The 11,076-nt window shown below is 34.4% G+C and overlaps 1 protein-coding gene across 1 annotated transcript; it reads right to left on the bottom strand.

Annotated features, from left to right (window-relative positions):
- Positions 1 to 4,029: 4,029 nt before the first annotated feature.
- LOC112003831 (geraniol 8-hydroxylase) lies at positions 4,030 to 7,958 on the bottom strand. The gene is made up of 2 exons (XM_024036053.2): positions 6,878 to 7,958; positions 4,030 to 4,804 (listed from the first exon to the last, which is right to left on the bottom strand). The coding sequence occupies exons 1-2, from the start codon at positions 7,766 to 7,768 to the stop codon at positions 4,199 to 4,201; spliced, it is 1,497 nt and encodes a 498-aa protein (XP_023891821.1). The 5' UTR covers positions 7,769 to 7,958; the 3' UTR covers positions 4,030 to 4,198.
- Positions 7,959 to 11,076: the final 3,118 nt, after the last annotated feature.

Here is an 11,076-nt window from a genome sequence, read left to right as displayed (position 1 = left end):
TAATTAGAGCTTATTTTAGAATATATTTTATTATTTGTCAAGTTTTATAGAGCCCTTAAATAGGCTTCCAAGTCTGTATACATTTTTTAGATTATTGATATTAATAAAAATTTAGGCTTTCATCTATTATTTCTCTGATGGATGCTAGAACCCTTTCTCCTCGTGGATTCAAGGTTATTTTCATAAGCAAGTGTATTTTGTTTCTTATTTTCTAAAAGTAGATGTGTTCTACTTCTTGATGCTTTCGCATCCCGCATCAGTTGGTATCAGAGTCTTGACTTATCCTGATCTGGTAGCTGACGTATGAGACAGTAGCAATTCCGGTGACATAAAACTTTACAAGTATTACATGATGTACAGTTAGCACTCACAAATATCTTCGCGAGCATGGAAACAATAGGGATAACTGTTGCGGAGATATAACTCACGGGCAACCTATTGGTAAGCAAATTTCATATAGACCTAATAAAAGAATCGCAAGTTTTAATGGTTATTTTTATAAAGAAGATTTTCTTGATTGGTTACTTGATCTAGAGGATTTATTTGACTTTGAGAATATTTATTATGAGAGAAAAGTTGGACTTGCTTTGTATAAACTTAGTGAGTATGCCTTACGTTGGTGGGAATGAGTACAATTTGATAGAATTCAATAAGGTAAAGACAAAATTTGTTCATGGCCAAGTATAAAAAAGATGCTTGCTAACAAATTTTATCCTTTGAATTGTGAGGAAATCTTGTCGTATACAATACAAGATTATTATTGGCCAAGAAGTACACACTTGAACTATTTTAAAGAGCCATATATTCCATTATTAAGAGAAGAATTACATGTTGAAGAAAATACTTTTTTTTGAAGAAAATGTAGAAGTCAAAGAAAAAAAATATAGAGATTTTTCAGGAATTAATGAAGATCTGTTATAGAAGAAGAACCTGGAATCAAGATTGTGGAGGAGATTAATGAAGACCCAATTATAGAGAAAGATTTTAAGGTCGAGATAGTAGAAATCATTAAAGGAGAAATTATAGAGGAAGTTGTCAATGATCTCAATAAAGTCAAGTTAGATTATTACAATGTTTAAGCTCCTATTTTTTTTGGTGGGAGATACTGAAACAAAGTTTATTGATTTTATTGGGGTGGAAAGATTTGATTTGATTATTGACTCTTATTTGATGAATATTGTCAATTGCATGAAGATCAAAGGACAAGAAGTTCAAGTTGCTCAATTGATGGCTTTCAAGTTTGGCAAGAAGACAAGGAAGATGAAGTATTTAAAGTATTTGTTCTTTTGGCATGAAAGATTTTAGATTTCAAAGATAAACTCGAGAACGAGTTTGTTTTAAGTGGAGGGGTTTGGTGTAGGACAAAATTTACAATTTAATTATTTTAATTTATTAATTTTGGTATTTAATTTGTAATTTTCGTTATTTTAGGTCCAGGTAATTTATTTCCTTATTTTTAGGTGTTTTTAATGTTTTTTAGGTCAAATTTCATTTCTATTATGGTTAAGTATTAATTATGACTTATTTTAGAATATATTTTTTTGTATGTCAAGAAAATTTGACCTAAAAAACATTAAAAGTACCTAAAAAAAAAGAAAATAAATCACCTAGACCTAAAATAACGAAAATTACAAATTAAATACCAAAATTAATAAATTACAATAATTAAATTATAAATTTTGTCCTACATCAATTTTACAACTTGCTTTCAAAAGTGTAATACGAAGGATTGTAGATAGGGCTTAGAAAAAGAACTAGTCAACTTGGACAAGCCACAAAATATACCATAAACAAAGGACTAGTGAAGACATTATGAAAAAATGCTAATACCACAATCAATTCCACACACCTATGCATTAATCAGTATTTTTATATATTATATTAACTACTTAATTGAAAAATTTCCAATGTGTTATCTCTCCAACATACACCTTACTTTAATTTCATTGAATATGATAATTTTTATTTCATTGAATATGATAATATTGAATAATAAAGATGTAGTCATTAGGAGCTTTCCATTATGAATTTATAATTGTACACTATTAGACCAAACCATGTAATTTCCTTTCTTTATCTTTTAATTTTTTTTTCCTACTTTAGACTTTGATTATTTTATAAGGAAATGAAGCCAAATAAATACATGATAAATTGTAATTGGTGAAACAAATAAGGAAACAAAAAGTAAGATAGAAGGGTTTTTTTTTTTTTTTTTTTTTTTTTAGCAAAGAAAAGGAGACTTGCATGTGGCAGTCATTATCTCACGCCCCATTTGGTGAAACAAATAAGGAAACAAAAAGTAAGATAGAAGGGTTTTTTTTTTTTTTTTTTTTTTTTGAGCAAAGAAAAGGAGACTTGCATGTGGCAGTCATTATCTCACGCCCCATGGTACAGTTGGGTAAGCCTATGGGTACCACTAGCTCGAACTGGAGCTCGGAAACTCCAAACCCACACACACCCCAGGCTCTATTGGTTTCTGGGACTTGTATTAAGACCAAACAACATATTTTCCTTAATTTGCTTCTGTTCTCTCCATTTTTCTATATCTTTTGTTTTTATTCGTTTTAGACTCAAACGGTTCAAATTTTGAAAACAAAGTAAATACAATCGCACATATATTTGGAGCCAACAGCGCCGGTTTCTTAAAGCCTTATTGAACAAGTGCCCCACGGACAGCTTCACTGGATTGGCATAACACTCAAATTGGAAAGCCACATAGATTAACAACCCCTTTTGATATCCTTGAGTAATTTTATGCCATGAAAATGATGAAACAGTATACCAAGGCCCACACAATAGACAAAGAAGAAGACGTGGAAGAGCTCGAAATTGTCCAATAAAAGGATAATGGCTCCAGCAGAATTACAGGTCATTTTCCTTTCTTTGAGGGGCAATCTTATTTAATTAAAATTATGGAGGTAGTCAATTTTATTGTGGATTTGGTATATATGTATATTTTTGGATTTGGCATATCTTAATATGACATGATATGTTTGATCAATTTGGCAATTTTGGTTTATAATCCAAAGTGGCAGACAATCCAAATCCGATTTGGATTGCACCGCAATTACCTCTTTCTACTAAAATTTTTTTATTACCATTTTCTAGTTTTAAATTTTAAAATTTTAACTTTATTTATTTAATGGTTAAAATTGAAAGTTACTTTTTTTAGAGCACACATACCATGAAGTCAATCAATCCACGCTGACCAGGATGAGATCAAGCAGTAGTTTTTTCTTTTGTTGTTTTTGATGAACCACCACATGTGGTGGGTACTTTATTAACCTTTAATAAGGTTAATATGATTTATAACAGACCTACTAATTCCTAATCTATGAGTATATTCCGTTCTAACCAAAAAAAGAAAAAAAGAAAAAAATCTTAGCCATTCAGAACAATAGCATTAGCTGATCTCAATCCAAATCCACGTGATTCGTCAACTCGTTCAGTTTGGGTTGGTGGAGAGAATCCAGATGATAATGTACAGAAAATCCAAAATCTATGCATGTTAGACATGTGAGGAGCGTGCGATATGGTTTACCAAAAAAAGAAAAAAAAAAAAAAAAAATGAGACGCGTGCAATATTGATTTATAGGAAGTTTGGACTTTGGACGTATTATATTATTCTGATAAACTTTCTCACATATATATATATATATATTCATATTATTCTAATAAAGTTTAGACGTATTTTTGTCTAATGATATATTATAGAAAGTTCACAAATTGACCTCATAATGAGTGAATGATATATATATATATATATATATTTGTTGTTGTGATTTTCAAAAAAAAATTTATTTGTTTTTAACTCGAAATTAAGGTGAAATATTGGTTTTATGCAATCACCAATTTGGTTATTTAACCCCATGCCCAGCCATATATACCAGGTATGGCCGTGTGATTCATGAAGCACAGGAAATGCTTTAGCGAATTGAATATTGCATTATTTGATACATTGATAAAAAACTACTAACCTTTTCTGCAAAAAAGAAAGAAAAAAAAAGAAAGAAAAGAAAGAAAACAACAAAAACATAATCACCCGTGACCCATATGATTAAATTGCACTGTAGGGGTAGGGGCCAGTAGTAATTTAATCGACAACCAATTACGTACATTATTCAACCTATTTGACACCGTGAATGGATTATAGGAGACAATACAACTAGCTGCAACTAGGTAAATTCTTCAACCATTTTTACACTGGAATAGGGACAGCTCTTAGAGGATGAGCTTTCTGTAAGGTTATGCCAAACTTGTCATCCATGTCCATGTCAACATGTTTAACCCCATCTTCAAGTTTCCAATTGAATGCCTGCACGAGCGAACCCAACATCAAGTGTAACATTCGTATTGCCAGTAGCAAACCAGGACATGTTCTTCTTCCACCACCAAATGGTATTAGCTCAAAGTTCAGCCCTTTAACATCAATTTCTGACCCTAAAAACCTTTCTGGCATAAATGATTTTGCGTTGTCCCATGACATCCGGTCTCGTCCTATAGCCCATGCATTCACTAGCACTTGTGCACCTTTTGGGATAATGTAGCCACTGATTTCTACGTCTACTTGGGCTTTCCTTGGAACTAAGAAAGGAGCTGCTGGATGCAACCGCAATGTTTCTTTGACTATTGCTTGTAAGTAAGGTAACCGAGGAATGTCTGATTCTTGAACTGGGTTACCTTTGCCAATTACTTGCTCCAGCTCTGCTTTGGCTGTTGACAATGCCTCTGGGTTGCGGAGTAGCTCTGCCATTGCCCATTCTAGTGTGGCGGAAGTAGTATCAGTGCCCGCAACAAATAGGTCCTAATCCATGTTCACAAACCTTGTTCATCATTCATAAGTACAGTAAATAAATAACTAACTTTTAAAGAGATTCTCCTAGTGTACTTTGTCTGTGGCAGAGATTTGCTAGAGATACTGATGTTTTCATGGAAAAAAAAAACATTCCATTCACCTCACTCCCTTTGTCAAAGCTTATCTTTAGCAGTTGTTGAAATTGAAGTGGATGCTAGATCAGTAGTGGATGTCAATTGTCATGATCGAACAAAAATTCAACTAATGGTTCATTTCCTCTCTTGTTGATAATTGCAAGCTACTGATTTCCAAATTTCTCAAGTGAGGAAAAATCATTGCTACAGAAGCGAATAAGTGTGTGTAAAGTTATTATTTACAACATCATGTTTTGTTGGCTTTTCTTCCGTACCAAATTTGATTGTATTTTTATTCAATCTGTTGTACCCTATATTTATTGTTGGACTTCATTGTAAGGGTTGTGTGATAGAGAGAGAGAAAGTGAAGACTCAAGTATTTGAAGACTGAAGATTTCTCGCGGGTGTATCGCGACTTAGCTACCCGCGAAATAACTCATGTGCCCTGCACGTGCTGGAATGCGAAGAGTCAGGCCAAATGGAGATAGCTGTGTCTCGCGAGTATCTCGCGGGTAAGACCTTCTAGCGAGACACCCGCGAGACATTTTGTTCTGCCAGTCTGTCCAGTTTGATACACACTTTATGTACTCACACTATATATACCCATATTACTCACAAATATTGAGGGGAGCTTCTGAGAGAAAACCCTAGCCAAACACCTAGAGAATTAGAGATTGTCATACCCACAATCCTCTACACATTTGCTAGTGGAAATTTCTCAACTCCTACCTCTCAATTTCTATACCATTGAGAGGTTGATAGCCCAAACACTTATCACATCCTTTGAGAGTGTCAAGTGAAGTTTTGGTGTTGCTGGGAAACATTGGAAGAAGCTAAGGATGGCAGATGCAACATGGAGCTTGTTACGGGATCTAGAGAACTAAGACAAGACACGGTTCCGAGCAGCCTTGTTGGAGTAGGAGCTTGGAGGGCTTAGGTATATTGGGTAGATTAGGCTTGGAGGGTCTCTTGCTCACCCATGTATCCTAACTGATAGTCTAGTGGATCGATTTCCGCTTGGAGAGAAGCAGAGAGGTTTTTTGCCGACTTTTTCGGTTTCTTCTTCGATAACACGTCTCGGTGTTATCTGTGTTTGTATCTCTCTTTCCTACTCTTATTCATTTCATTTTTACTACTGTGTTGCTTTAAATATGGATTAGAGTAGTTCTCTTGCTTATACGCTTGTGTTTACACTATTCCGCACTTAGTATTAAATTTGTGTAAAATCAACTAAGCCGTATCTTTAATTTGGGGGTCTAAATAGCTCCTGTGTTTTTGACACATTTTTGAGCTTTCAGTGTGTATACACCTTAGCTAAAAAGTGGACAAGTCAACTTGTTGCGACTTTGAAGATTTTTGTTGATTTGTATTCGGAAATTAATTTGTTTTGTTTTGAAACTTCTTTTTCTATTTAGTGGAAAAAAATGTACTATTTCCATCATAAAGAGTTTTAACTTTGGTCAGGAGCTGGTGTAAAAGTGAGGTTTTATTCCACCAATGAAAGAACCTCCAAGTCTGTTGTGTATTCGTGTTTGAGGATTGTAAAATTTAATTGAGTTATGATTGTGACGTGGCGTTTACACCAGCTCCTAACCGAAGTTAAGCTTAAACAGAAAATGTGAGGTGTTATATTCACAGTGGGGTCTAAGTAAAGTAATTATACTTTGAGAGAGTGTGCTCTAGCAAAATGAGCAAGGTTACAAGCATGCAAAAATTTCACAGCAATTAAGTTGATAAGTTTTTAATGGTTCTTATTTATTGACATTACTTAGAACCATTAACATTTTGACACATCACATATGTAAATTTTTTGTGTTAATTTCCTTTATCCAAGCAAAAACCTTGGCTGCATGTACTGTCCTTTGCGAATAAAATTTCTTATTCATCCAAGGAAAAAAAATTGAAAGAAATTCAAGAAGAAGCAGAGAGGGTAAGAAATAATACTGACCAGGAACAAACGCTCTATCTTAGTTTTGTCCATCTCCTCACTGTTCTCTTCACTGATATTGAGAAGAGTATCTAACACATCCTTGTTCGTCTTAGAACCACACACTTCTCTCAGGTGGAGCCGTTGGCTAACCATGCGGTCAAAGAGCTCTAAAATCTTTCCAAAGTGAACTGCCAAACGGTGCCTTACACGTTGGGGGTCAACCTTTTTTAACACGGGAAAATAATCTGCCAAGTTTGGTCTCCCAACCTCTTTCATGACATTCCAAACGATCTCCTTGTACTCTCTAGCCGTGTCAGAATTTGGGTCAGCCAAATCCACCGAAAAAATGGTGTTTGACAATAGATTAAGCGTGGTCTTGAAAGCAGCTCTTCCAACATCTACTGCCTCACCTTTTAGGCTGCTTTGATGAGTATCAGCTAGGAGGTCTTGCACTTTCATGTGTCTGATAGCTTGGTTAGCATCAAGAGTCTTGTTCGAGAATATTTGTTCCATGCATATTCTGCGAAGGTTTCTCCACCGGGTTGAAACAGGTATCCATGGCAAGCTAAACTCGTCATGTCTGTGGGCTCGGAGTGCATCTGGGATGGTTCGATTAGACAAGTGTTGGTCATGTATTTGAAGGACTTCTTTGGCCATAGCTGCTGAAGAAATGACTACTGTGGTTACTTGGCCTAGTTTTAGGCTCATTATGGGACCATGGACCTCGGAAAGTTTTGCCAGGGACTTGTGGGGTTTGTCACCAAGCTCTAAGAGGTTTCCAATCAATGGAAAAGGTTTTGGACCTGGTGGAAGCCTTTTGGGGATTGCTTTGCTTCTTGAAATTACATGCAAGGCTTGGATTAAGAGCCAAGTGAGGCAAAGACATATTATACCGCTCAAGAAATTCATCTTTATCTACGAACTCTGATCACCAGGAGAAAAGATCTAAAGTGAAAAGTGATACAACACTATACTTCACCGTTGTTCCTTTATAGTCAACAAGCAGAACAGAAAAACAGGCCCACTTGCTCTAACAGTACCGAAAACACCACCTCTTTTTGGAAGAACAAAAAATAGATGAAGGTAACCACGTTTTCTATCTAGACGTGACGTTATCTAGATGAAGGTAACCGACGTTTTCTATCGAAGATAAGTGGTTAGACAAAGAACCAGTGGACTAGGAAAAGACACGAACACATGCTGCAGCGGATTATGGTGAAGAAGAGATTCTAAAGATTAGATATTTTCCAAGTCTCTTGTCCAGTCGACAAGATTTTTTTAATAGCAAAATGATAAGTATGCATGAGGTTGCATGATATCATTGTCGTGATCCTTGTGGAGATTAAGAGTCTCCAACTATCATACTACTCATAGATTTGGGCGAAATTTTTTTCCACAAAAAATGTTCTCAAAAAACTGTTTGATTTTTCTATTTCTTGTCATGTTCTTGAAAATGTTATATGAAAAAAAAATGTCAACCTCTTGCTCGTGGTTAATTTAAGATTTTTTCAACTTAAATTAACCAATTTTGTATGATCGATTAGCATCTATTAATTTCCATAGATTAATTGTCACGTCCCAAACCTAAAAGGGTCTAAAGCATAAGAAAAGAACTAAATGGAGAGATGTTGCAGGAGATTTTTCTTTTCTTTTCCACAGAAAAAGAATATATAACCATACTAAAATCTCCACATTACTAGTCAGAACTCTATAACACATTTACGAATAATAACTAAAAATCATGTGCCTTCACATAATACATGGATATATTACAAAATTCCAATTGGATTACACAAAATCACAATCTTATCAAGAATAAAGAATCTTAACATCAAGTCTAGGCCTACCATGCCTAAGGCCAACAAACCTCAAGTGCCTAACCTCCTATAGAAGTAATCATGGCCTCGTTGCACATAGCATGATCAAGTCACCAACCATTTACAGCACAAGTTTCCAAATTTAACATAGCACTCCAATCATCACCAATGAAGTAAGTTCTATACCTAAGGTATAGCTAATTGATCAGAAAAATTGTTAGAGGATGGGATGAGCTAAACCCTAGTAAGTAGCATAATTAATGGGGTTGGAAGAAATACAAGTTTCATAATGATAAATAGTTTACAAAACAAGTTTTAATTTGAGAAATTTCTAAATGAATCCTGCAAGATCATTTTCAATAATAATGTGACAAAAATGATTAAATGATGAAACATAAAGTTTCTCAAAATAATACCATGAAAATATATACTATAATCTATGAGCACTAACAATATAATTCCAAAACTATAAAATCTAACATAAGGTAATTTATCACAAATATATCATACTATCACATAGATTGGTTAGGGGATCCACCCATTCACAATTGGCATGATAATGTCCTTTCTGGTATGTAGTCTCTTGATCCCATGGGTAGCAGCCTCACCCATACCTTCAAGGTTTTGTCTCTCCTCCCATGAGTAGTAGGGAGAACGTCTCAAATAAGACCTCTTTTGTATGTGGTCTTTTGGCCCTATGGGCAGTAGCCTTACCCACGCAAAATTAAGAAACCTCTTCCCCTATGGGCAGCAAGGAAAAATGCGTTATCCAAAGTGAAAAGACACTGACCTAGATCTGATTCCATTGTTACAAAGACTACGAAAACCAAATCGGGTGATCACCGGTAAATCACACTACGAAAACCAACATAAAGCTCACATGTATACATGTATTTTCAAATACATAGTTTATATCCAAGTAATTTCATAAAAATCTTAAATAATCTAACCTCCACAAAGTTTGTAAGGTTTTTAACTTCATTCTTGTCAAAAAGATTTTCTATTAATTTTCCAAATAACAAGACAAGATAAATATCTTTAAATTTTCCAATATACCATAAAATCCATGATTTCCTTATCAAAGATTAAATAAAATATGCTCATTTTTCCATGTCAACAGTTCATGCATTTCTCCAGATGCAATACCAAATATGATATACTTTTCACATATAATAAAATATATTAGGGTCACTGTTGGGTTAAAATGAATTGACCCATTGCAATTTAATTAATTACCTAAGTTAATTAATTAGGTTCAATTATATGCAATACCGTGGTAGCATAAACAAATCACCAATTATACTCAATGCAGCGGAAAATAAATTTGACATGGGTGATTTGTTTACGAATAGGGAAAACAACCAAGGCAAAACCACACCGGGTGATTTTAAGGTCACCATTTTCAAGAATTCACTATTATCAATTGTGCGTTTTTAGACCCCTTAAAACACAATCAAATTAACCTTTAATTAACCAAGTGATTACTTAGTCAAATTATTAGATCTAGGTTAACACAAATATATCATATAAATGTAAAGTGCGAAAAATAAAGAATACGAAGATATGATGACCTAGGAAAACTAAACCGGTAAAAAACCTGGGGATTTAGACCCCTTAAAACACAACCAGATTAACCTTTAATTAGCCAAGTGATTACTTAGTCAAATTATCAAATCTAGGTTAACACAAATATATCATATAAATGTAAAGTGCGGAAAATAAAGAACACAAAGATATGATGACCTAGGAAAACTAAACCGGGAAAAAACCTGGAGAGGATAACTTAGCTATTCTCAAGGTAAACTAAATCCACTATGAAAGAATTGAAGTTTATACAATAGCAACTTAGACCACTAACATCTTATTGCTACCTCGAGTAGGAAATTTACTACCACGACCCCATGATAGCTCCAAGTCCATGGATTACTTCTTTCTTGGATTCCCATCAAATACACGAACTTCTGCTTGTGTATCTTTAAGCTCTTGAATCTGCAACTAAATTGATCACCAAGTTCTTGACATAGTCTTGATTCTTGATAACTCTAAGTATATGTGAAGGCAAACACCTCTAGATCTCACAAAAGATTTACACACACAGCATAAAGAGCGACTTTAAAACGTGGCTAGGGTTTACCCTTTTATATCTAGGGCAAAACATAAAACCCTATACGTCAAACAGGCTTTAATTGAGCTGAGTTGTAAAATTCTGCAGAAAAACAATTTGTACGACTTTCGATCGATCGAGCCTAATTTTTGATCGATCGAGCCAAGCAGATTTACACAGTAAATCGTACAGTAACTTGATTCTAACTTTACATAGAAACATATACTTTGAGCAAGTCTAAACAAGACTAAAACGTTTTGATCATGGTTTGCCAACATTACAAATTGAAGTTCTAA

This window comes from Quercus suber, unplaced genomic scaffold (assembly GCF_002906115.3).
Source record: "Quercus suber isolate HL8 unplaced genomic scaffold, Cork oak 2.0 scaffold_674, whole genome shotgun sequence".
Lineage (NCBI taxonomy): Eukaryota > Viridiplantae > Streptophyta > Magnoliopsida > Fagales > Fagaceae > Quercus > Quercus suber.
Note: the sequence above shows the minus strand (reverse complement) of the source record. Positions and strands in the feature narration are given on the sequence as shown.

Coding starts and splice junctions, on each gene's coding strand:
- LOC112003831 (XM_024036053.2), bottom strand. CDS start 7,768: ATGAATTTCTTGAGCGGTATAATATGTCTTTGCCTCACTTGGCTCTTA. Junction 4,805..6,877: donor AGATAGAGCGTTTGTTCCTG/GTCAGTATTATT, acceptor AACATGGATTAG/GACCTATTTGTTGCGGGCAC.